This window comes from Pistacia vera, unplaced genomic scaffold (genome assembly GCF_008641045.1).
Source record: "Pistacia vera cultivar Batoury unplaced genomic scaffold, PisVer_v2 Contig111, whole genome shotgun sequence".
NCBI lineage: Eukaryota > Viridiplantae > Streptophyta > Magnoliopsida > Sapindales > Anacardiaceae > Pistacia > Pistacia vera.
The window spans coordinates 644,713-672,679 of record NW_022195149.1 but is presented as its reverse complement, the minus strand read 5'-3'; the positions used below and the strand labels follow the sequence as shown (position 1 = coordinate 672,679).

Below are 27,967 nucleotides of genomic sequence, written 5' to 3'. Positions count from 1 at the left end.
TAAGGGGAATATCAGGTGAACCTGCTATATCATCTAAAACTGGATATATATTAAAACCTTCAGGAGATGAGATGGGTGCTGGTCCCCAAGGTCTGAATGAACTAATTCTAAGGTTGAGAAGCTCTAGAAGCTGATCTAGGAAATGTAGACTGATGTAGTTTTCCAAATTGACAGGTGTGCCGAATTCTAAAGAGCCTGAACTGAGTTATTAGGGTTTAAAGAACTTAGGACTTTGTTAAGAACAGTAGCATTAGGGTGCCCATAATCGTTTATGCAAACATGCAACTTGTTTTTTCTACTGGAAATGATTGAAAAAGTTATCTTTATAGTAATAGCAGCATCATTACAAGCAGATACAAGATTGGACTGACTGAATATATCTGAACCAGTATTAACAGAGACTGAACTAACAACATTATTTTTAACAGAAACTGAACTATTATTAAAAATCTATATCAGTAGCAGCAGTGTTTTGACACGATTGTGAGTACCCGTAAGGAAGATTGCTCAAGATGCAATGGACTTGAAGTCTTGGCAAGTGTGTTGAAAGCTGAAGTGGAAGAGATAGACTGACCAGAAGACAGATTTGAGTTTGGAGGATGTACTGGTTGACGTTTGAAGTTGTATAGGCCAGCTTTAAGCTTTCCTTGAAGAAGAATAGCTTTGGAGTGCTTGTCCTTTACCACACAGTGATCAGCAAAGAATTCAACAAGACATTATTTTCTTTTGTGATTTTGAGATAATAAGTTTTTGGTAATAGAAGGCACACATAACACATTTTTTAATGAAGAGATCTAGATGGACATGAAAAGGAAGTAAAACCAGTGTGAGAGATAGGAGAAGCTCACCATTTCAACCTGAGCTGCTCATTGCCAGTGTAGTTTGAATTCAGTGTGAGTTGAGAAATATCAGAGGTTACATGGTCTGTTGCTCCAGAATCATGTACCATGAAACATCTTGAACTGTGGCTGGAGTGGCAGTGTAATGTGCAACTGGATTAGGACCAGGAGAGGTATGTGTTTGAGACAGAAGTGCTTGATTTGAGGATTATTCATAGGTGGTTGAGATTGCACTGAGACTGACTGAGAATTGTTTGTAAACCCAATGGATTAGCCTTCGAACTGTTGGTGAAGTCAAGTTGAGAATGCATAGGTTGATGTGAACTAGAGGAGTCATAGGATTATTGGAAGTGTAGAATGAGGGCTGAAAACTTTCTGGTGTTCTGATATAGTGCTGATGAGAAAACTGATTTCTGCCTGATACATTATTAGCTCCAGTGAAATTAGCATCAAATCTGTGGTAGCAGTTTATGCTAAGTGACCATTTTTTCCACAAACCTGACATACCAACCTGTTTCTTCCAAATCCCTGCCTCTACCTCGGCCACCCCCAAATGTTGGAGAATAGGATGGGTTAAAAGTGAATGGGTTGACAGGGTGATTAGGATTAGGAATGGATTGTAAAGGAATGTATGGATGAGGTGAACCCATGATGAAAGGTTGGACTAGAAACTTGAGACTGTCCAAAACCAGATCCAAATCAGATTGTTCAGAACTGAACTTAGAGTGCAGATCATTTTGAAGTTTCTATCTGTTTTTTGAAGAGACATTTGCAAGATGTACTGACCCCCCACTAAACTCAGTGTTGATGACAGAATTCAGAGAGATTTGCTTTTTCTAACTAAGTTCATATTTCTGGAGAATGATTTGTGCTCTGAATTGTTAGAGGATCTAAACGGGACTCTAATCTGGTGGTTATATTCACTATAGCTGGATCATATTCAGCGGTAATCCATCAAGTATATAATCAAAAGTTCCTCATCAGTCACAATAATTCACTACCAGACAACACCTCAGCAAATCCTTTTATTTTGACAAAATACTCATGCATATTTAGACTGTCTTTTAGTATTTTGCAGCAAATTCTTAATATGCAGAGTTTTGGTCTAGACTCAGTAAGAAACTCTTTTTCTAGGGTTATCCACATATCAGCCGAAAACTGACACTTTGAGAATACATTAAACATGGATTCAGAAATTGAGCTAAGAAGCCAGCTTACAAGTAGTTTGTCGGTTTTCTTCCACCTGATTGTACTGGATTGGTTCTTTTCTCTACAGTTCCTTCCGAGTTTTCAGTTTGAATTTGACAAATGGAGCTGGGCATGATACTAGTCCAGTAAGATGTTCTTCTAAATCGTGAGATCCAACTGCGAAAGAATCTGTGACTTCCAAAATCTGTAGTTATCTCTCGTAGTTTAGGAGAAATAACAGGAAGAGTGGAATAGCCATTGATGATGAATTCATACATCGACTGAACCAGTAGGGACTTTGTGAGCTGAATTAACTGATTGGAGGAGAAGTGTGTCAAATCAACCATTTTTGACGCTAGTCAATGGCTCTGATACCATGTGATGTTTTGGGAAAAGTTTAGCAAAAACCTAAAAACAGAGAAGAAGACGGAGAGAGAGCTGAATACTATGCTTTACTTTTACTGATGCCTTTTCGGTAATACAAAATGAGCTACTGTACACCTATATTGTTTACATGAAAGTAGCAGTGTTCATAACTAATACTATTACTTCTAACTAATATTGTCATTGTACTGAAAGTAAAACAGAATTGTAACTAATATTTAACAACTAACAGTATTCCAAATGACATTTTTACCCTTTTACTAACAAACAAGAATAATGCAAAATCAAACATTCCACATGAACAATCAACACACTAAGGGACGTATAATTATCACAACATATCCATTCCTTAAGAAAAACATTGCGAAATCAAACTTTTCCAAAATGAACAAACACACAAGGAAAAAATAAATTTCAACAAACTTTATCAATATGATGACATAAATTGATCAATAACATTATTAGAAACAATGTTTTATAATACAAAATATTAAAATGTTTAAATTACATTACCAAAATATTAAAGTAATAACCACATTAATTATCTAAGCGTAACTTGATCCCTTCACTTCAATTGTAGAGATGGGAGATTATCTAAAGCAATTATTGTATATATGGCCATCCAATATCCAATTTGGATCAAGTCCAATATTCAACAATAAGAAACCATAACATCAATACTACAACTCTATCAGAATACCTTTTAGAAATTAAATTGCACTGTCATATATATTGAATTCAGAGAAAAAAAAAATAGTTTTATAGCAATTCAACTCAATTCATTATTAATTAGTAATGGTAAGGAAGGCAGCCCTAATTTAAGAGATTTCTCAGAAAAGATGAATACAGATAGGATTCCAATCTAGGAATACCAAAAGTAGCTTATTATTAATTCTTAGATAAAGTAAACATATTATTCGCTAACTAAATGTAATAACAACAAAATTATGGGTAAGAAAAAACTGCACAAGCCCACAAAGTGCTAAACCAAGACATCGTAGTAATATGGTGCAGTAACAGTTAACTTTAAGAATTTACAAATTCTTGAAATGAAAAACTAAAATTATATTCAATTGCATTGATTAGGTATTGCTTCAAGCCAGTAAATCAGGATTGAAAAAGAAAAGGAAGTAGACAAGGAAGTAAAGATTAAGAACCGCATCCATTCAAGACTATAATATAGTCTAAAAACTTGGAGTACTCATCGTTGCACCAAAAGAACTCATGATTAGAACTTGAACACCATGATGATACAATCAATCTTGCCCAGACTCAATTTGTACATAAGAATCTCTCATCTTTAATTTATAGAACTTTTTAAAATAATCAGTGAGTAGAACTATAAAGACCATACATTAATAAAAGAATAATTTAAGTCTTACTTTATTCAATCTAAATCTTCAACCTGTACTTTAGTGATTCATAGATTTTTGAATCCTGGTGTCATTGTCGTGTTCACTTTCTGAGATGCCTCACGTAGATATTGAATCCCATGCCCTGAATTGGGAATTAAAGGACCACGGGCAAAGATTCAGCAACACATTCAATTCCATCTCCATACACAAGCAATTCCACGCAAGTTGCAGTAGTACCCCCAAATGTTGCATGGTAGGACACCAATTGGACGTACTCACTTTTCTCATATCTCTAAAATGCTATTCTCATTGTTGAAAACTGGTCTTCTCAACAGATGCTATGACAGCGTGGGCCACTGCCTGAATTTTCTCAATAGAAGTTACTGCCTTTAAGATAGGTATTTGACCCAAAAGTTGCTCGCTCGGGGCAAAAACTTGAGTCTTGCCTAAAGCTATCACCATTGCTTTCTAGGCTTGGGTAAGAAAAAGCATAAGCGAAAAGGAGCTTAAACATTATAACCTTCATGAAGGTTGGTGTAGGAAAAAGTTTAGTAAGAGATGAAGATCCTAAGACAACAGTTGCTTCAGCACCCACAGCCATGATAGGTTTATTAGATAATGAACGCTTCTTATCCATGTGATTTGAAATATCCCCATCACCTTTGTAGCTTGTAACTGACTCTCCAATCAAATCTTTGACTTTATCAGGAATAGGAGTATTCTAATGTTTTCGAAGTGCAGCTAAGTAACTAGCATCACAACTGCCACCATAGTCTTGAACATCTTAGCTTGACTTTGAAGAGACTGTTCAAGGAGTGCTTGCGATTTATCCTCATGTGGAAGCTTAGAAAAATAAGTATTAGATGAGTTTGAATCTTAATTATTGATAGGTAGCTGACCAACATTGTTAAGCCATTCTCAACCCCTCTCAACTACAATTTGGAAGGGGTAAACTTCATAAATAACTTAAGTATCCACAACTTCTCCTGTTCACATCAAAAAGCATCTTTTGTGCAAGGGCAAGAGCTCTTGACATTGATGGGAGATCAGCAAATATATATCATGCAAATCCAAGAGTAATGGACAAAGACCGTGCAAATGATGGAATCGAATACCACGTCTCAACTGAAATTCCTTGACAAATATAAATTAGATGTGGAGGCCTCAACCTCAACCCAAACAATCCATATCTGAAGTTGACAATCTCACCACTATACTCAACGTCATTAGTAAGATAAAACCTCCTCGAAGTTGATGACACAACTGAGCCCACATTCTGCGGACCCAAACTACTAACCAAACATTGACTTTATTACCTGATTACTCCCCCAAAAGATTTATCTGCAACAGGGTCTCTGAACCAAGATGTTCAAGTACTAAAGAACAACCTCTTGACTGCCTTTTTGGCAACCGAAAAAGGACCATTGAAACCAATTCAAAAATCTCCCTCAAAACCAAGTTCCCAGCCCCATTCTCATACACTTCCTATCAATTCTATCAACAAAACATCCTTTAGTCACTCCAAACAAAGAACTAGAACCAAATCATCATTTTATCTCCAATTCAATTCCTCACATTGCACTTATTCTGAACACCCACTGAGCTACAACTCCATCAGGTCGCACTCCCTGATAAGACACTCAAATCTAACTCGATCTCTCCCATAAATTCTGGGCACAAAGTATATACACCACAGATTTTGGTTCAGGTTCTCTAATCGCGAAAACGAACATTTTTCGTGTGTTCCGGTAGGCAAAGCCTGCAAAGTAACTCATCAGGAGCTTTTTAAGTCATCAGATTTTAATAACGACAAATATTGATAATAACAAAAAGAGTATCTGACAAATATGGATTATAATAGTCATGCAAAATTTTCTGCGAAGAAAAATAAAAAAAAAATCGAGATTTGCAATTTTACAAATTTTAGAATAACACTAATACAATAAAAATAACGAAAAAATATATAAAAACACATACCGCCCTGACAGCTTCCTTGTCACCAGAAAAGTTTACGACGGCGCGACGTCGTGATGGAGAGTTGACGGTAGTTACGGTGGATCTAAAAACTTTGATGAAGCCGCGAATGATGAATGTTGGTTTTATATGAGTAATCGTGGTGTGATAGGACTAGTATTGTAGAATGAGTTCAGATATAAGGACACATAATGTTAGTTGTCAGCCACGTGAAAGAGATTTGCAGTCTGTTTTTTCGTTATTAACGTTCTGGGCAATTTTAGTCGCAATCTTTCAAAAAGTAATGCTTTAGTCCAAAAACAACTAAGCTGACCTTGGGAACAAATAAGTTATAATTCAATAGTTTAAAACAAACAGTTGTCCTTGACTTGAAGAACAACTATGACGTCGGTGTCAAAAAAAATTAAATGTTTCAAGGTCATAGTAATGTTGCATATTAAAAACATATATAATGGTTGAACATATATTCGACCCAAGGCCGGCCACTCACATAAATTTGGATTTTTTTCTTCAATTTGGATGTGGGGATTAAAACTTGATACCTTCTGTTTCTATACCATGTTAGTTGTCATTTCACCTAAAGCTTAATTAGTAGGTTTGTACGGAATAGTATATAAAAGTTTATATATCTAGTATTTCTTTTACTATAATAGAAGAGTAAACAACATTTTCCCACCAAGGTTTGGCGAATCTACAAGTTTCCACCCTGATTTCATAAGTAGATTCACCCTTAAATTAAACACCGTTACTTTTCTTCAAAATAACCCTACATCTCAAATTTCTCTCAAATAACCCCCAGAGGATCTGGCCCAGCCAAGAATTTGGCACCATTGGCCTCGCGGACACTACCATTAGCATCCCCTTATCTTGCTCACCAAAACCCCTAACTTTTCCACCCGATTGCACCTCGGCGAGGTGTAAGAATTGGTTGGAAAGGGGCGAAAAACACGAAAACCTAAGGAGAGGCAAGTGGCAATTGGCAAGCAATTGCAGTCAGTGATGTTGGGGGTTTTGGTGGGTAGAAGTGGTGATGCTATTGGTGGTCTTGGGGGTGGTTTTCAGTGCTAGGACTTGTCAAAATTTGGATGAAACATTGATTGACACTAAAAGCAACGGTTGGCGATTGGGGGGTTCATCAGGCGAGGAGGTTAGGGGTTTTGATTTGGGGGTTGAGGGGATTGTAATTGTGGTGTCAAGAGGGGTCAATTATGCCGGAAACATGCCAAAATGCCGAAATCGCCGGTGGGGTGAATTTGAGAAGTGAGGATTATTTTTTAAATGACCATTTTACCCTTTTAACTATTAGATTAAACAGTTATCTATTAATTTAAGGGTGGGAATCTGCAATTTATGAAACAAGGGATGGGAACTTGCAGATTCGCCAAACCTTGGGTGGGAAAATGTCGTTTGCTCTAATAGAATTTTAAAGTCAAGATATGTGTTGACATTAGAACTGAAGATATGCGCAATTAATGGAAGATTTGATATGTGTCTATGAAGTATGATTAGCTGAAAATTTAACATTGCATTCTATGTAGGTCATGAATTTTTTCTTTATTTCATTCCATATAAGTCATTTTCTACTTGTATAATTAGTGTAAAGTGTACATGAAGAAATATACAAATACATAAACATTTTCCTCTTATCTTTGTTCTTTTCTCTCTCTCTCTCTCAGCATACTTAGAAACCAAGTTACTTCTCTTGCCCTCCAACCTTAACCTCTCAACATACTTCGGTAGTTCAACTATCTCTTGCTTCTCCAGATCCAAATTCTGACAATATGCATATAAAATTGGGATCGCAAGTGATGTGGCTACCTATAATTTAGCCCATATTGATTATAGGATCAACTTTGATCATAGAAATAAATATTTTTTTCATCAGGTATATGAATTTCATTTAAGTGAATCTTTAACAAAATTTGTAGAACATATATATATAGTGTATGTGTGTGTGTGTACCAAAACACAATGTTCAATAATAGTAAAGCTGTTATTTGATTGGTTGGGTTAGTAAGAAACGGAGACTTTCATTAAATAGTTGAATTTTTTCACAGAATCTTTAAAATATGTTTTGAATAATATTTTTAATAATGTCATATTTAAATTATGCTATGATAAATATTACAAAGACTTTTTTCAAATATTTCTACAATTTAAAATCCCATACTCACCAGTCCACCACATACTAAGCCTAGGTCAAGACTTTTTAGCAGGAGTAAAACTGAATAGAATTAATAAAAGGGGTAAGAGGATTGGGAAATTAGGGTTTTATTTAGGTGGGGTGTTGTGAAAAGCAGAGCTGAGATGTTTAGGCTTCTGTAAAAGAGAGGTTTGCGAAAGTGTGAGTATTAAATCCTATTCGGTGAGGGGTAACATGTCATTTTGGTTTTGTTTGAGACTTGGGGGATTTTACAACCCTGGGTGTAAATGTCATGGTATTGGTTGTTTGGGACTTGATTGAGACATTGTTCCATCAGTCTAATTCTTTTTATTATTTCGGTTGGAATTAAATGCTGGGGTAGAAGCGGTCCAATTGATTGGAGTTGTTTTTTTTTTTTTTTTTTCTTTTTTATATACAATAATGATTTAAATATTGAATATATTATTTCATTTTATTTATGAATATTTTATACATTACTAATTAGAATATCATCAATTCCAGAAAAAAATTAATAATAGGAAGTGTTAATTTTCATATAAAGCATTGAAAAGTAAAGGTGTTATAGATTACAAACATATAATTATTTTAGTTGTGTGAATCATTACATTACAAGTAAGATATGAAAATGTAAAGGTGTTTGTTTAAGCATGTATGTTATGCATAATGTTTCTTAAGATTTTTCAACATAAATAACATGCAAAATTCCATTTGAAGAAGGAAAGAAAATTAAAAAAAAAAAAAAAAAAAGGAAAAATAATAATAGAAAAATACATACCGGCCATATGGCGTCCTTTTAAATGGCGTGACAGGAAGTTTGAGGGCTGTTTTTGGTGGATCCGATGGGTAAGGACTTAGGACTAGGGCTGTTCAAATCCAGATATCCGATCCGAATAGGGCTTTTCCTGATCCGATCCGAATTTTCGGACCAGGCTATATATTGATCCGAATCCGATCCAAATTATGTGGATATCCGGTTTTACGGATATCTGATTATTCGGATCGGATAATAGATATCCGAAATTATCTGAATTTTAAGATTTCTTATTAAAATCAAATAATTCAATCCTTAAGGCTAATAATGCTCCAAAGCCATATTGCAAGGACATATGCAATCCATCACATTTCATAGGAACAACATCAAAGTGAACAAAATAATAATCTAAGATGCAAGCAGTTTCAATGAACTACAAACATAAGCACTAAGCAGCAATACAGCACAGAGGAAACCCAGGCTATTACGGTGTGGCGACATGCGCACTAGGCTATGATAACAATCGATTTGGGGCTTCAATCGCAGAGAGACTGAGATCTGAGAGTGTTCGAGCGAGAGAGAGTGAGACACCGAGAGAGTTGAGAGTGTTCGAGCGAGAGAGAGTGAGACACCGAGAGAGTGGCTGACTGACTGTGTGTCTGTGCGTGTTGGAGCGAGAGAGATCGAGAGAGTCAGAGAGTTGAGCAAGGAGACAAAGTGAGATTGAGATGAGATCTGGTCTGAGAGAGTGAAAGTAGGCTATGCGTGTTTGAGAGAGGAGACAGTGAGAGACTGAGACGACAGACGAGATCGGTCTAAGAGAGTGAAAGGGATTTCTTTCTTTGACAAACCTCATCACTTTCTTTGTTGCCTTGCCCCTTTAATTCCTCCCTTTATCTATATTATCGTGAATTGTAATCCTCTATCAATAAATTGAAATCAAACTTTTATTTCTTTAAATAAGAATCAAATTACTTTCTAAGAACAATAAGAAAATAAACAAAATAAATTTATTCTATAGTGTAAAATATGACATTGAGAAGTGTTATGCCTGGAAAAATAGGGCTGACGCAGAACCCTGTCAGTTTAAGAGGTCAAAGCTTAGGTAAATCCTGCAGCCGTTCAGACGTAATCACGTCGCACGCTGATGCAAGCGGCATGCTCCTGCCAGTGCAGTGGGTGTGCGCCAGGCTGGTGAAAGGCTGGAGATGATCCGCATGTCCAATCCCTGCAAACGTCGAGTAAATCACTCGAGCAGGTGAGCAACAAGACGCAAGGAAGGATTTGCACGACAATCTGACCCACTCCTTGATTTAGTAATCATTACCTCAACTTATCTCACTATAAATAAAGGGATCCTCTCCCATTTGTGAGATTAACTAATTTCTCTCTAGAATAGCGTATATATACTCTCTCTCTCTCTCTCTCTCTCTCTCTCTCTCTCTCTCTCTCTCTTGTAATCTCTTGTAAATTAGCTCGTTGAATGCGACCTGACCTTATATATTAATACGATACCAGTGGACGTAAGATTCGCTTACTTAAGCATCCGAACAACTTTAAACACTGTTCTTCATCTTCTATTCAGTTCAATACCCCCGTACACGTGTGTCTTGTGAGTCAACTCAATATTTCCCATGTGCGTTTAGTTGGTGTCAAAATCACGCATCAACAAGAAGCATGAGGAGACTTTGATTCAAGTTTACCAACTTGAAAAAATGATCTAACTTTACTGTATCAAACACCTAATGCATTCTTCATTTGTTACAACTGCAACACCATGAACAATTAACACCAAATACAAACTGTACTCGTGTGAACATAACATAAACTAAATTTACCTCTCTCCAATTAACCATTGCCGTGAGGCTCCAAATTCACTATGAATAGTTCTTATCGAATTTCTTGACAATTGACTCCGCAAACCAGCACATTGGATATAAATTGCAAAACAAAATGAAATAAGATATATATACATACATACAAATTCATCTAAAACAATGTCATTCCTAAAATGAAAATCCACACATTAGGCACAAATAAATTTCAACAAAATCACTAATCCTTAAATAAAATATAATATAAAACCAAATGTTCCCATCCGCACATAGGGCACAGATAATTTAAACAAAATCATACTCTGCTAGCAGAATATAATGTCAAAACATTCCCACAAAGTTGCCACTTGTTAAATCAAGCATGTACAGAATGAACAATCTGCACATGAGCATATATAAATTTCACCAAATTAAACTATCATTCATCAACAAAAACAATATAAAATAAAACATTCTGAACATTAACAATCCACACACAACCGCATAAATAAATTTCAACAAAATTATCGCTTGTTAACAATGTGATGTTTTGGGAAAAGTTTAGCAAAAACCTAAAAACAGAGAAGAAGACGAGAGAGAGAGCTGAATACTATGCTTTACTTTTACTGATGCCTTTTCGGTTAATACAAAATGAGCTGCTGTACACCTTTATATTGTTTACATGAAAGTAGCAGTGTTCTAACTAATACTGTTACTTCTAACTAATATTGTTACATTGTAACTGAAAGTAAAACAGAATTGTAACTAATATTTAACAACTAACAGTATTCCAAATGACATTTTTACCCTTTCACTAACATCTTCCCTCAAACTAAACTTGGGAGAATCAATGTTGCTTCTTTACTAACATCTTCCCTTAAACTGAGCCTGGGAATATTGAATCAGTTCTGCCCAAAAGTTCAGCTTCAGTAGTCAAATAGAAAGCCACTTCCAGGCAGCAACTTCATGAACTTCAATCAATTTTCCAACTTCAACTTTCACTAGCACAAAAACACCTTACAGGCAGCAACTTCATGAACTTCAATCAGTTTTCCAACTTCAACTTTAACTAGCACAAAAACACCTTACAGGCATCAACTACATAACTTCAACCAATTTTCAACTTCAATCTTCAATTAGCACAAAAACACCTTACAGGCAGCAACTTCATGAACTTCAACCAATTTTCAACTTCAATCTTCAATTAGCACAAAAACACTTTACAGGCAGCAACTACATATACTTCAACCAGTCACATCTCAATTTCAACTTCAGCCATACAACTTAGCAGCAACTACATAAACTTCAATCAGTCACATCTCAACTTCAACTATAGCCATACAACTTAAGATTGACAACAGATTAGAGACTCATCAGATCTCAATCAAAACTTCAACCATAAAACTTCAACTTCAACTATACAACTTTCAACTATAAAACTTCAACCAAAAAGTTTCAACTTCAGCCATACAACTTCAAAAAAAAAACTTCAACCATAGAACTTCAACTTCAATCATACAATTTCAAAATTTTCAACAGATCAGAATCTCATCAGATCATATCCACCAGAAAATTCATAAAAACAACTTCAACTATACAACTTCAGATTGATAATCAGAACAGAAACACATCAGATCTCATCCAAAAAAAAAACAAAATTCAGTGCAATATACTGTCAGATTACTGGAAACAGAGATCCAACCTTCTCAGGATGACAAATTCAAGCAGACAATTTATCCAGCCTTCTACAGACATCAACCTTCATTCTGTTCTCTGGTTGTTTGTTTTCAAAACTTCTCAACAGATTCAGNGTAACTGACTCTCCAATCAAATCTTTGACTTTATCAGTAATAGGAGTATTCCAATGTTTTCGAAGGCAGCTAAGTAACTAGCATCCACCACTGCTACCATAGTCTTGAACTTCTTAGCTTGACTTTGAAGAGACTGTGCAAGGAGTGCTTGCGATTTATCCTCATGTGGAAGCTCAGAAAAATAAAAAATTAGATGAGTAAGAATCCCTTAATTTATTGATAGGTAGCTGAGCAACATTGTTAAGAGTCATTCTCAACCCCTCTCAACTGCAATTTGAAAGGTGTGAACTTCAGAAATAACTTAAGTATCCACAACTTCTCCTCTGTTCACATCAAAAAGCATCTTTTGTGCAAGGGCAAGAGCTCTTGACATTGATGGGAGATCAGCAAATATATATCATGCAAATCCAAGAGTAATGGACAAATGGATTGTGCAAATGACGGAATTGAATAACGGCGTCTCAACTGAAATTCCTTTGACAAATATAAATTATAATTGGGAGGCCTCAATCTCAACCCAGACAATCCATATCTGAAGTTGTCAATCTCACCATTTGTAACTCAACGTCATTAGTAAGATAAAACCTCCTCAAAGTTGATGACACAACCGAGCCCACATTCTGCGGAACCAAACTACTAACCAAACATTGACCTTTATTCCCTGATTTACTCCCCCAAAAGATTTATATGCAATAGGGTCTCTAAACCATAGATGATTCAAGCACTATAAACAATCGACCAACATCCTTGATTGCCTTTTTGGCAGCCAAAAAAGGACCATTAAAACCAATCCCAAAAATCTCCCTCAAAACCAAGTTCCCAGCCCCATTCTCATACACTTCCCTATCAATCCTATCAACAAAACATCCTTTAGTCACTCCAAACAGGAACCAAATCATCACTTTTATCTCCTAATTCAATCTCCTCACATTGCACTTTATTCTGAACGCCCACTTGAGCTACAACCCCATCAGGTAGCACTTCCCTGATAAGACACTTGACATCTAAACTCGATCTCTCCCATAAATTCTGGGCACAAAGTATATACACCATAGATTTTGATTCAGGTTCTCTAATTGCGAAACAAACATTTTTCGTGTGTTCCGGCAGGCAAAGCCTGGGAAGTAACTCATCGGGAGCTTTTTAAGTCATCAGATCTTAATAATGACAAAAATTGATACTAACAAAAGAGTATCTGACAATATATGGATATTTTATTAGTCGTGCAAAATTTTCATTCGAAGAATGAAAGAAAAAAAAATCGAGATTTGCAATTTTACAAATATCAACAAATTTCAGAATAACACTAATACAATAAAAAAAATGAAAAAAATAATAGAAAAATACATACCGGCCTGACAGCTTCCTTATCAGCGAAAACGCTTGCGATGGCGTGACGAAGAGTTTGACGGCAGTTTACGGTGGATCTAAAAACATTGACGAAGGTCGCGAATGATGAATTCGGTATATGAATTCGGTGCGTATTCTTCAATAACTGTATTATCTTCCAAAATTAAATGTTTCAAGGTCATCAGTAATGCTACATACTACAAACTATATATAATAGCTAAACGTATATTCGATCTGTATGCTTGCTCACATAAAATTAAATTTTTTTTTTTTCAGTTTGGATGTGTGGATTAAAACTTGATATCTTCAATTCTAAAACCATGGTAAGTTATCATTTTATCTAAAAGCTTAAATTACCATACATATATCAAATATATAAACATTTCTTTATGTTATAAGTTAGCGCCATATTGATTATAGGATCCCAAATTTGATTATAGAAATATAATTTTTTTTTTTTTTTNAATAAAAAAAAATGAAAAAAATAATAGAAAAATACATACCGGCCTGACGGCTTCCTTATCAGCGAAAACGTTTGCGATGGCGTGACGGAGAGTTTGACGGCAGTTTACGGTGGCTCTAAAAACATTGACGAAGGTCGCGAATGATGAATGTTGGCTTTTATATGAGTAATCTGGTGTGATAAGGACTAGTATTGTAGAATGAGTTCAGATATAAGGACACATAATGTTACGCCACGTGAAAGAGATATTTGCAGTCTATTTTTTCGTTATTAACGTTGTGGGTTTTTTTTAGTCCCAATCTTTCAAAAAGTAATATTTTAGTCCCAAGAACTACCTGACCTGACCTTCAGGAACAACTAAGTTATAAATTTAATAATTTAAAACAATTGTTGTCCTTCTCTTGACTTGAGGACAACTATTCACGTCCGTGTGTCCGTAAAAATTAAAGAACAATGCTACAGTTATCGAAAAATGCGTATCGGATTCATGCATCGAATGACGTGACGTCATCTTGTTTTCTTAAAAAAAAATTCATAATTAATTGATGGTCAAGATGGCGCTACGTCATTCAGTGCATGAATTCAGTGCGCATTCTTCGGCAACTGTATTATTTTCCAAAATTAAATGTTTCAAGGTCATCAGTAATGCTGCATACTATAAACTATATATAATAGCTAAACGTATAGTCGATCTGTATGCCTGCTCACATAAAATTAAATCTTTTTTTTTTTTTTTCAGTTTGGATGTGTGGATTAAAACTTGATATCTTCATTTCTAATACCATGTTAAGTTATCATTTCACCTAAAAGCTTAAATTAATGGGTTTTTATAAAATAGTTTATATATCTAATATTATTCTTTTACTCATAATAGAAATTATTTTACAATCATGACATGTGTTGACATTAGAGTGAAGATATGCGCAATTAATGGAGGATTTTATATGGTATTATTAAAGTATGATTAGCTGAAAATATAACATTCCCTTCTATGTAAGTCATGTAATTATTTCTTTTATTTCATTCCTTATAAGCTACATTTCTTCTTGTATAAATTAGCATAAACTATACATATATCAAATATATAAACATTTCTTTATGTTATAAGTTAGCGCCATATTGATTATAGGATCCCAACTTTGATTATAGAAATATAATTTTTTTTTTTTTTTAATCAGGTATATGAATTTCATTTAAGATGAATCTTTAACAAGATTCGCAGAACGTAAATAGATTTATATATATTTATGTGTTTGTACCAAAACACAATGTTCAATAAAATAGTAAAGCAGTTATTAGATTGGCTGGGTTAGTAAGAAGACGGAGACTTTCATTAAATAGTTGAATTNAAGAAATAAGGTTTTTCTAGTAGTGAGGATTGAAGCTCTTCGCTAATATGATGTTGGCATCAATGATTGTGAACAAATTGTTTGAAACTTTGGGAAATTTGATGGATGTAAGATCTATAAGGAGAGATGAAGAAATATTAACGGTAATTTGATTGGAAGAGATATCTAATTGTTGAAGTAAAGATTAATTTGTAAAGCAGGGAGGCAAGGTAACCCTTATATCATTATAGTCTAACTTCAGGGGAACTATTTTAATTACCCCTTTTATGATGAAGGGCTATGAGGATTCAAACCAATATATCCATCTTCACGTCCGGTTTTAACAATTTGCAGTTTAAAGCTTCGAGATGAATGAAAATATGGACAATGCAATAATTTGAACAGATTGAATCCTTATTGAAGCTGGCATCCATTTGTAAAGTGTTTACCCATTAGTTATGAAAATGGATCACTAAAGTAAGAGAAGTTATCTCTTTGTGGAAGCATCAATCATATATAGTTCAATTGAAGTGGCATTAAACTTATAAGTGTTAAGCACCTCTTGTGGCATTATGGAGTGAAGGATGGATTTAGGAGTTAAGAGACTAAGAGGTCTTGGATTCAAATTGTAGCAAGGGCAAGAGATGGCCACCAATTATTATACCCACAAAAAACTTATAAAGTGTTTGAAATCCAAATTTTCCACAAGTAATGAGAAAATTGGAAAATGCTCCAGATCAAATGCTCGAACAACAGAAAGAACTTGTTTTCTCTAGCTAGTATGCATAATTTTTCTAGCTAGTAAAGAAGACGTTATTGGTGGAAAAGTAATGATTTGAGTTATTGAAGTTTGTCCTGAACGAAGATCTGTAGCATGAAGCACTTCTTTTTTGTATAGTATATAGCTTAGGGTGTCCCTTAACTAGTTAGATGTGTTTTGGCTTGAAAAGTCCGAAGGTAAAACTGTGAAGAATATTGGGGGTCCAAATCTAACAAGTGGAACTCTGGTTTGCTACAAAGAACGTATATAATAATGCAAACTTTATTATTTGTCTACCACCTAATATGAGAGTAATTAGTTGCATTTTTGATTGGTTAAAATTGGATTATGAAAGGCTATATCTTTTTAATGGAAGATTTAATTTCTATCAGCAACCATTGATCTTGACTTGTAAAAATCAACCAAAGACCTGATGGTCTATACTTTCTAATGGTAGCCTCAAGTTTCGTTAGTCATCCGTTAGTTACTTAAATAAAACACTGCGTTTTGTTTATACTCTTTTGAAGAATAAGCTGCTCATGAAGATCGGAAGTACAAAAAGAAAAGCTGGGAGATGATCAGGTTGTAGACTGTTTAAAGGCATTTATCATTTGTGTTTGATTAGGTGGCCATCTTGTACTCAAGGTCATGTATATAAACAATTGGCTCATGTATATTATTTGTGCTTGACTTTCAGCTTCTCAGAGTGAATTTTTCTTGCTGAATTTGCTTTGGCGTTGCTGTGAGTGAATTTTGCTGGATAAATTCCAGACAGTGTTGCCAGCACTGAATTTATGGTGGTGATGAACGGTNGTTTGGGAACTGGGAAAGAAAAAGCTGAATGAGAAAAGACGAAAGCTAACTTTTCAGTTTTTAACCTTTTATTTATTTTTTTAATCTTCCAAAAAAAATAAAAAAAAAACTTTGCAATTTTTTTTTAAAATCTGAGGGCAGGCCTGGGCCTACCCTCAAGGGGCCTGGGTCCGCCCCTGCTACCATGGGCAACATTTGGAGCATAGCCCCTTCAATTGTGTATAGAGATGGGACTGAATGTGTTGCTGAATCAACCAGATTGGGGCATTGATTCAATATCTACATGAGGCATGTTAGAAAGTGAAGCAAACAGATGGCACCAAGATTCAAAAATCTATAGAATCACTGAAGTACAGGTTGAAGAAAGTATAGATTGAATAAAGTAATAATTAAAACTCATTGATGATTTCAAAAAGTTTCGTAAATTGATGATGAGAGATTCTTATGTACAAATTGAATATAGGCAGGATTAATTGTATTATCATGGGTGTTCAAGTTTCAAGCAAAATATAAATATTTATTAATAATAATTTTCATTCCTTAATAGTCTTAAAACTGTCAATAATTTTTTTTGTAAATTTTTTTTAAAATATTTTTATTTTGTAATTAGTTTATTTTCTTGATTATTACCAATTAAATAATGGAATAATATAATGAAATTCTTCATAATATTCCTCAACCAACAACAATTATCACAATTCAATAATAAATTTAAACATTCAACAATCTCTCAATTAATTTAACCTGTCGATTGTTAAATAGTAAAAAATTAACCCAAACACAAGAATTATGCCTTGTACAACAGTTCTTGAAATGAAAAAGCATAAGTGAACAAGTTGTATGGCAAACATGCAAGCCATACAGCTCCTACGGTCCTACCTAATAATCAGCTAATCACCAGTGAGGCTTTCGTAATCATACTACGGGCTACATAAAATAATGCACAAGATCTAGGAGTTATTTTCAAATTATACTTTTGTATACATGTATGTAGTTTAATGTATCTCCCACTACTATGTTTAATATACCACTAGTAGCACTATACATCCCAAGTTTGTATTCCAAGTGATATGGCCTTATTTTTAGAAATAGATACCATTGATCACATAATAACATGATCCACAAACACCACCAAAATAATGACAATATTAAGAATGCAAAACTAGGGTATATGATCTGCTTCAACATACAGAGCAGCAACCACACCAATAAGTGAACACGAAAGGACAAGTGCATAAACATCAATCAGTGTATCCAAATAAATCACTAGCTAATATCAGTACTAAAAACTCTAAAATCTATAATCTACTAAAGGTCAAACATGGAGGAAATATAAACTAATTCAATAAAAGATCAAGTTCAAAAGTCTTCTTATGCCCCAACACTTTTAGGAAGGCTATTAAACAATTCATGTCATTTCGGAAGAAGGTAAGTTAGAATCTAACATTTTCTCTGATACCTATTCCTGTCTCCAACAAAAATGTAGTATATAGATATGCAGGTCACTTATAAACAATTAATAGGGATATGTTGCAATTCTTTGTCATNATAAATAGCAGGCTATTTTCAGTACTAAAAAGTCTAAAATCTATAATCTACTAAAGGTCAAACATGGAGGAAATATAAACTAATTCAATAAAAGATCAAGTGCAAAAGTCTTCTTACTCCCCAACGCTTTTGGGAAGGCTATTAAACAAAAATTCATGTCATTTCGGAAGACGTTAAGTTAGAATCTAACATTTTCTCTAATACCTATTCCTGTCTCCAACAAAAAATGTAGTATATAGATATGCAGGTCACTTGTAAACAATTAATAGCGATATGTTGCAATTCTTTGTCATAATTTATAAAAGAGAAGACCATAGACATTAACCTGCTGCATCAGGACATTGTTGTCCCCTTCAAAAGTAGATTGCACATCAAATTCACTTTTCAAATGACCAAAATGATTTTCAGTCTTCAGGCCTTGTCCTCCACATGCTTCACGGCATTCCTAAAAGAACAGTAGTCTGAATCAGACCACTTAACATGAATGTAAATAATCTATGTGTAGTTGCAGTCCCTGACCTGTAGTGTTCGCTGATTGTGCCAGGTAAAAGTAGCCTTGAATGCACTTGAAATAACATGAATGGTTTTGTTTGACTGAGGTGTCCTATTCACATATATCATCTTCATGTGGTTTGCAGCAGAACTCATAGCATATCTGTTGCAGAATCAAGAATGGGGAGGAAAGGGGGAGGATAGCAGCAGAAATAACACACCAGTTTATTAGTTAAGATCATCAACAGATAGGTCCAGTATAATTACTTCTATTCAAATAACACATATTACCGAAGCAATCAGGATAATATATGAGGATCCACTAAGTGAAAAATATAGACACTTTCAGTAGAATCAAACTCTCTACTTACTTTGCAAACAGATAATTAGTCAATTTGGAAAATTTTGTAGATGTGTCAACACCAGCAAATCCAGTACTATATATACTTAGTTCATACCAGATATTATAAATGTAAGGGAAGAGAAGGGAGAAAAAACTTTAATACCAAAGTTTCAATAAAATTTAATTTTCACAATACAAGTTATCGAGATGCTTACGTCTTTGCAAGGAGAGGCAGTAGTCGCCGTTGATGACTTGGATAATCAAGCAACAAGATTTCAGGCCCATTTGGTGTAATAGAGAATGCCCGCCTTGATAATGCATACCTTATAGCTATTGATAAGCCAATCTAAAAGGAGAAGAATGTTAATTTCCATTAGTTCATTTAGTTTCTCAGGATTACCTGCTTCCCTGGCCCAAGAATTATATACAACTGCAAAAGTTTTGCAACTGAAGGGAGACCAGATTTAAAATCCATTATTACCTTTGATATGTGCACTGCTGATGATGCTATATTTACACGACCAGATGTTAAAGGGGCCATGAAAGCTGCAAATCTCTGAAAATAACACAAATATATAAGAGTTTAGAAAGTCATCTTATCAGATAAATTAAGCTAGAAGAAGATAACAATATGCCATCTATCAGTAAGGTAATTACCTGATCTGGGTCTTTGATTGCACTAAGATATTCTCCATCAGGTGAAACATCAGCAACTGAATTCAACAAATTCTCCCTAGGAATTCGGACATTGTCAAACCTGAAAAAATTCCAAAACTTTTGAGTTACATCTTAACTATAGAGAACATAATTTTTTAAGGTCATTCAAACATAAAGCAGAGCAGTTCAGCTACAAAAGTCTTATAACTCTTACCAAATTCGACCATTATCAACACCATTCAACCCAATTTTATGACCACAATCAGCTATCCGGATATTATGACAGATTTTACCATCTGCATCCCTGATCTGGCAAATGAATGCATGAACCCCTTGATTTTTCCCATTAATTTCAAGCTGCGAAAAGACCACCGTATGAGTTGCATGCTAAAAAGGCAAAACAACAAAAACTATGTAAACACAGATGCTGCAAGTACAATTTCTACCGATGGCATGGGAATCAAACTGAACAACAAAAAGTGACTACCAAATCTTAAAGAAAGAAAAATTTCTTACATTGGCTGCTCCACCAATCCAATATTTTTGAGCTGACTCACAAGGAGTGTTTATAACAAACTCTCCAGTGTTTGAATCATAAGTGGTAACTGTTTCAATTCCTTTAACCTAAAAATAACAAACCCAACACAAAGTTCAAAAATTAAAAACATAGAAAGATTCCACAAATCAATTAACAACCTTGACATACATACATTACTTCCATGTCCCAACTCCGTCATTGCAAAGCAACCTTTTACCACATAATTCTCAGTGTCTTTCAGCCACTTGTCATGGTGTCGCTTCGTCCCCAAAAACTTTATGGCCCCACCCCTGCATTCAAAATCCAATTTTTGTTTTTTTTAATAAAAAAATTACGCTTGTAAGAATTAATCGTATTACAAAATACAAAATTTAATTACCACAATGAGAAGTGAACACCCATCTTGACGCTGAGCGAGTGGTCGAACATTTCAATAACTTCAGCTTGAGCTATTTTTCTCAAAGCAGCTTCGATTCCTTTGCCGGTAAGCCAGCCTTGAAAAACCCCTCTTTCAAACAAGTAGGCAATTCTCTTCATGGTCATCTCTCGTTGCTGCTCCATCGTCTGATTATAATCAGGCGATACAAACACTTTCTCTCCCACTTGCCTGGGATTGAACAGTTTGCTTTGTATGACCAGATTGTACAACCAGTCTCGGTCTTCCAAGTTGTGACCATCCAGCAGTTTCCGCATTTCTTTGATGTCAAAATGTGAAACTTCAGTGAGTTCTGGGGGAGAGCAGCTTAAGCAGGCGTTTGCGGAAATAATATGAGGAGAATTTGATTGCAAGAGATGATCGCTGATGATTTTGGTTCGTTGAAAAGCTCTATCCATTGTTTTTGCGAGATGAAATGTGAACGGAAATTACGCAAGTTTGATCAAACTTTCAAAGGGATTTCTTTGTGAACGAAGGAGTTGTTTTGATTTTAAGCGCGCAGGGGAACGTGGGACTTGGGAGGTCAAACCACGTGGTAGTTAGATAAATACAGTTGGCCGCTATTAAAGGCCGTGTTTGGTGACTGTGCACTGAATTCTTATACCAAATTACATGTCACGTGGCTCAGATCGACTACGTATCACATTAACAAATATTTTACGAGTGAACGGCCGTTTATCAACTATAGACGATTGCTCACTGTTATTGGATGAAAGTCTATTATATATAAACATCCGTCCACGCGAAATGAACGATGGACTGCCGTCCATATTATATGGACAGGAGTCCATTTACTATGGACTGGTGTCCACCTATAATGGATGCTCGTCCATAGTTTTATTAATTGTTTGTGGGTTAGCCTCCACGTTACCGCGATTCAGTGCAGGCCATAACCCTAGGCTTGCCCCTTTTCCTCTACAACTACTCCACCCACCAACTCCATAGAGTTTTTGAGGTTTGTTTCTTGTCTCTCCTATTTTAGTTTATTTACAAATATTATGATTTCAGTAACTATTGAAAGATCTGTGTTATGTCTAGAAAAGTAGGGCTGATGCAGAGCCCTGTCAGGGTAAGCGGTCAGAGCTTAGGTAAGTCCTGTAGCCGTTCAGAAACAGCCACGTCGCACGCTGACGCAAGCGGCATGCTCCTGCCAGTGCAATAGGTGTGCGTCAAGCAGGTGAAAGGCTGGAGAAGATCCATGTGTCCAATCCTTGCAAACGTCGAGTAAATCACTCGAGCAGGTGAACAACGAGACGCAAGGAAGGATTTGCATAGCAATCTGACCCACTCCCTGATTTAGTAATCATTACCTCAATTCATCCCACTATAAATAGAGGGTTCCTCTCCCGTTTGTGGGATTAGCTAATTTCTCTCTCTCTCTCTCTCTCTCTCTCTCTCTCTCTCTCTTGCAACCTCTCGTAAGTCAGCTCGCTGAACGCGACCTGACCTCAAATATATTAAGACGATACCAGTGGACGTAGGATTCGCTTATTTAAGCATCCGAACCGCTTTAAAGACTATTCTTCTTCTTCTATTCAGTTCAATACCCCCGTACACGTATGTCTTCTAAGTCAGCTCAATATTTCCCACGTGCGTTTAGTTGGTGTCAAAATCCAGCATCAACAATTTGGCATTAGAAGGAGGTTCTGATTTAATATTCATCCTTCATCAAGAGAATCTCTAACTAATCGGTCTAACAACAAATGGCTCGCCGATTCGAATCTGAGCGACCTAATCATGGTGAGGAAGAGATCCCCCAGGTATAAGAGGACACTTCATCCGAAGTGCCCCCAGTCTCGCAAAATCTCGTAGGGGATATCCCTTCAAGCTCACGGCTTGATCCAGTCGTCATGAGCTACCTGGAGAGGTTCAACAATACTTTCCAAACGGTCAACCAAAGGCTGGACTACTTAGATCGGGTCGCACCACCCGAATCAAATGAGACAGTGTAATTGCCAAAAACGTCTGCAGGTCACATGAAAGAGCGGAAAAGGGCAATAGGCCGTGCCGCGCACACTGCAGCGCGTCAAAGGAAGGGAAAATATGTGGCGAACAACGGGCCTAGATGCTCCGAGGGACCAGCAAACACCGACCACACCCCGGGTAGAATACCCGTGGCACACCGACTCGATGACAAGTCGCGACCCGAGCTGTCCCGAACCACATTGCGCGAGCACTCCCACAAAAGTGCAAGGCGGGGAGATTCGCACTATCGCCAAAATGACGACTCCGATCGTCGTCGTGCGGAAGTTCCTACCGTCCGCGGGTCGGTTCGTACCACCGTAAAGGTCGAGAAGGTTCCCCAGACCATTCAGCGCCATTGCACGACTCTAGCCAGCGTGTGTCAAGAGTAGCCGGAACTGCCAGCCGAAGCGAGGAGGAATCCGACCTTCGAACTTTTCTCAACCGCAATCGCGAAGGTCGAACCCGACTGGGGGAAAGTAATCCCCAAATGGCTCCGTTGCCTCAGATTAAGGAGCTACAGCGAGCTCTAGATCAGCTAAAAGCTCAGCAAAATGAGCGAGGGTAGGTCGTAGAGGCGTCTCCCTTTTCTCCAGCTGTGTTAGCCGCCCCTCTCCCATCCAGATTCAGAATGCCCGATATGCGGGCGTTCGATGGGAACTCTAATCCATAGGATCATTTGTAAGAATTTAACGACCTGATGGAACTTGGACCTGATGGAACTTCACCAAGTTTCTAATTTGGCAAAATGTCGTTGCTTTGCAATAACTCTAACTTCTCATGCCAAGCGATGGTTCAGGTCGCTCCTAGCGAGATCGATCAGCTCATGGAATCAGTTGAGCTCGACATTCTTGAGACACTTCCAAACGAATATGAAGTTCTCAATGCCTTTGAGCTACCTCAGTAACATAAGCAAGAGAGGGATGAATCCCTCCAATCTTACATCGACAGATTCCACAGGGAGCTCCATAAAGTGGCTCATACTCCCGAAGAGTCCGTTCGGACTCTCATCATCGCGGGAGTTCATCCACAAACAGATCTGTGGAAGGAGCTGCAATCAGAGGACGATGTTTCTCTCATCTGCTTCTACAGCCTTACGGAGAAATACCTCTGTATTGACAACCACCACGACCTCGGTCCTTATGGCAATACGCCAGGTTGGGGGTGAAAATATGAGGGTTGATCGCCGATGGGCTAACGATGATCAACAAAAAGGAAAGAAACAGCGGTTTGAGCCCAAGAAGTCTTATGCTCCAGTTCCTCGTCGCAATCGAGACAGGAATCAACATACCCCTTTTAATGCATTTGTCTCTGCCATTCTTGATAAGTCTGAAGAGGCCGGCCTGCTCGGAGAACCTGAGCGCATGAAAAATCCCCCTTCAGCTTGAAACAGTAAAAAGTATTGTCGTTATCATCGAGACAGTAGGCATCACACCGATGAGTGTCGAGCTCTCAAGCAGACAATCGAAGACCTTATCAAGCAGGGGCATTTCAAAGAGTATGTTGATGACTCTGCTCCCGTAAGGGAGAAAAATCAAGAGGAACTAGGCAAGAAGCATTGTGATCGCAAGGGTATCTGTAGCATGGGGATAATCTTTGGGGGACCACACCTCAGGGGAAACTCGCGAGGGGCCCAAGAAAGATATGCTCACGCAGCCCATCACGACCCTATTCGTGTGATGAACACGACACAGCGACCATCAAAGGTTCGCAGAGAGGAGGAAATCACCTTCTCCGAAAAAGACGCAGTTTGATTGCATCATCCCCATGATGATGCTCTCGTCATCACGCCCCAAATAGGGCGCTGCGACGTCCACATAATGTTGGTGGATAATGGAAGTGCTGTGAACATCATGTTCCAGCGAGCTTTCGAAAGAATGAAATTGGATGAGGCCGACCTGAAGCCTGCCTCTATCCCCCTATATGGTTTTACAAGGGATCACCTGATCTCCAAGGGAATGATCTCGCTTCTAGTCACGCTGGGTGACTTTGACGAGGTGACCAAGGTCACTGAATTTTTGGTAGTGGACTGCCCCTCCGCTTTCAATGGCCTCCTAGGGCGACCTCTACTAAGAAGCTTCAAGGCAGTCACTTCAATCTACCATCTCAAGATGAGGTTCCCTACCTCGACGGGGATAGGGGAAGTAAGCGGATCTCAGTACGTATCTCGCGACTGCTATGTAAGGGCAGTGCAGATGGCGTGTAAAGGGAAAGGCATCCCCCGTGGCATTCCCGAACAGGCAATGGCGATTAGTCAGATCGAACCACAGCCTGGCCCAACCAAGGATAATATGGATCCCTGTATCCAGGAATACCCTTCCACTGGGCCAGTTGAGGATCTATTGGAAGTGTCAGTAGACCAAAACGAGCCGAGTCAAATGTTGAGGATTTGAAGCAATCTCGACCCTTAGCTCGCTACTGATCTGACTAGCTTCCTCAGAGAAAATATTGATGTGTTCGCATGGACGCATGCCGATATGGTCGGGATCAGCCCGAACATCATTTGCCATGCCTTGAACATCGATAGTGAAGCCAGGCTAGTCCGCTAGAAAAGAAGAGCGATGGATCTAGAGCGATATGCTGCCTTGAAAATTGAGGTAGATAATCTCCTTCAGAATGGGCCCATCCAGGAAGCACTCTACCCGACCTAGGCTGCCAACCCAGTTATAGTAAAGAAGCCCAACGGCAAGTGACGGACCTGTGTTGACTTCACCGACCTCAACAAAGCCTGCCCAAAAGATAGCTTTCTCCTACCTAGGATCGACCAGCTCGTTGATGCCACCTCCGGGCACGAGTTGTTGAGTTTTATGGACACATACCTAGGATACAATCAAATTCTGATGTATGCGCCGGACGAAGAGCATACCTCATTTGTTATCGATCGGGGGCTGTATTGTTATAGGGTCATACCCTTCAGCCTAAAAAACGCTAGAGCAACTTACCAGCGGCTGGTTAACTGAAAGTTTTCCAAGCAGATCGGAAAGTCGATGGAAGTCTATGTTGATGACATGCTAGTCAAGTCGCATGTCGCTTAAGATCACATAGCGCATCTCGCTGAGATGTTCGACATCCTTCGGAAGTACAGAATGAAGCTCAATCCTTTCAAATGCTCATTCGGAGTATCCTCAGGAAAATTTCTGGGTTACATGGTTAACTAGAAGGGAATAGAGATCAACCTCGAGAAAATCCAAGCTCTCTTGGCATGAAAAGCCTGACCAACCGAAAACAGGTTCAAAGTCTCAATGGGCGAATATCGGCACTTAGTCGCTTCATATCGAGGGCAACAAATCGTTGCTTGCCATTCTTCAATATACTCAGGGCCAATAAGAAGTTCGAGTGGACTCCCGAGTGCGAACAGGCATTTCAGAGCATTAAAGAGCACCTCGGAAAACCACCTCTTCTGTCCAAGCCTCTCCCACAGGAAATTCTGCTCCTGTATTTGTCCGTCTCTCAATACGCGGTCAGTGCAGCTTTAGTTCAGGAAGAGAGCAGGGTTCAATGGCCAATTTATTAAGTGAGCAAGCGTCAGTTGGATGCCGAGATGCGGTATCCGAAAATGAAGCGATTGGCTTATACCTTGCTGATCGCCTCCAGAAAGCTGCGACCTTACTTCCAAGCCCACACAATCCATGTAATGACCAGTTACCCGCTCAAGCAAGTCTTCCAGAAGCCAGAGGCATTGGGTAAATTGCTTAAGTGGGCCATGGAACTAAGTCAATTCGATCTGTAGTATAGACCGAAAGCAACCATCAAAGGGCTGACTGTTGCCGATTTCATCTCTGAATTCTCATATCACCCAATAAAGGAATTCGAGCAACAAGCCAACGAAGTCACCTAGGAAACTGTTCAGAACCTGTCGACCTAGAGTCTGTATGTCAATGGATCATTGAACAGGAAACGGGCCAGGGAAGGCCTTCTCCTCCTGAGTCCCGAAGGGATTCGCATTCATGGCATTCTTCGTTTCTGGTTCAAAGCGACCAACAATGAGGCCGAGTATGAAGCTCTGCTCGCTGGATTATGGTTGGCAAGGGAAATGGGATCAACCGCGATCAGCATCCACAGCGACTCCATGCTGGTTGTCAACCAGATTTTGGGGGAATATCAAGCCAAGGAAGAAAACATGATCGGCTATTTGAAGAAAGCTAAGGTCATACTCGAGCTATTTAAGCACTTCACGATCACGTAAATTCCTAGGGACAGCAATTCTGTCGCGGATGCCTTGGCAAAGATAGCCTCATCGCTGGATTCGAACACACCAGAAAGCATTCCTATTCAATTCATAGAGGCCCCCAGTATCAGTTCGCCCGAACAAGCCGTGAATGTAACTGAATCAGTCTCTTGGATGAACCCCATCATTCAGTATCTCTGAGATGGGATCTTGTCCAACGACAAGGTTGAGGCAAGAACCCTGCGAACAAGAGCTGCTCGTTACACACTCATAGGAGATCAACTGTACAAGCGAGGGTTTAGCGTCCCTCTTCTCCGATGTGTAACCGATGAAGAAGCATATTATATCATGAGGGAGATACATGAAGGAACCTGTGGTAATCACACGGCCGCACGATCCCTCGCCAACAAGGTTGTTCGCCAAGGGTATTACTGGCCCCTGATTCAAGAAGACACCTACAACTTTGTTAAAACATGTGACAAATGTCAACGGTTCGTAAACGTACCGCGAGCTCCTTCCCACCAGTTGGTAACCATGTCCAGCCCCTGGCCATTCTCCATATGGGGAATCGATCTCATCGGACCCATGCTAGTTGGTAAAGAGGGAGTCAAGTATGCGGTGGTCGCAGTAGACTACTTCACCAAGTGGGTCGAAGCAGAGCCATTGGCCACGATCACCACCAAAAAACTCAAGGACTTCGTCTTCAAAAATATTGTGTACCACTATGGGATTCCTCATACCCTTATCTTTGATAACGGGAAGCAGTTTGATAACGAGGAGTTCAAGCAGTTTTGTGACGAACTGGGTATCCATAAGAAATTCGCCTCAG

At 37.8% G+C, this 27,967-nt stretch overlaps 1 protein-coding gene across 1 annotated transcript; it reads right to left on the bottom strand.

Annotated features, from left to right (window-relative positions):
* Positions 1-18,602: 18,602 nt before the first annotated feature.
* LOC116140657 (acyl-coenzyme A oxidase 3, peroxisomal-like) lies at positions 18,603-21,481 on the bottom strand. Its single transcript, XM_031426256.1, has 9 exons — positions 20,952-21,481; positions 20,745-20,862; positions 20,551-20,658; positions 20,249-20,421; positions 20,035-20,134; positions 19,859-19,933; positions 19,593-19,723; positions 19,062-19,197; positions 18,603-18,987 (listed from the first exon to the last, which is right to left on the bottom strand). The coding sequence occupies exons 1-9, from the start codon at positions 21,404-21,406 to the stop codon at positions 18,832-18,834; spliced, it is 1,452 nt and encodes a 483-aa protein (XP_031282116.1). The 5' UTR covers positions 21,407-21,481; the 3' UTR covers positions 18,603-18,831.
* Between the last annotated feature and the right edge of the window lie 6,486 nt (positions 21,482-27,967).

Bases quoted from the DNA above. Each gene is read 5' to 3' on its own strand.
- LOC116140657 (XM_031426256.1), bottom strand. From the start codon at position 21,406: ATGGATAGAGCTTTTCAACGAACCAAAATCATCAGCGATCATCTCTTG. The intron at 20,422-20,550 runs GTAAGAAATTTT...TTGCCTTTTTAG, and splicing joins GGATTGGTGGAGCAGCCAAT to CATGCAACTCATACGGTGGT. The intron at 20,135-20,248 runs GTAAGAGTTATA...GAATTTTTTCAG, and splicing joins GTTGATAATGGTCGAATTTG to GTTTGACAATGTCCGAATTC.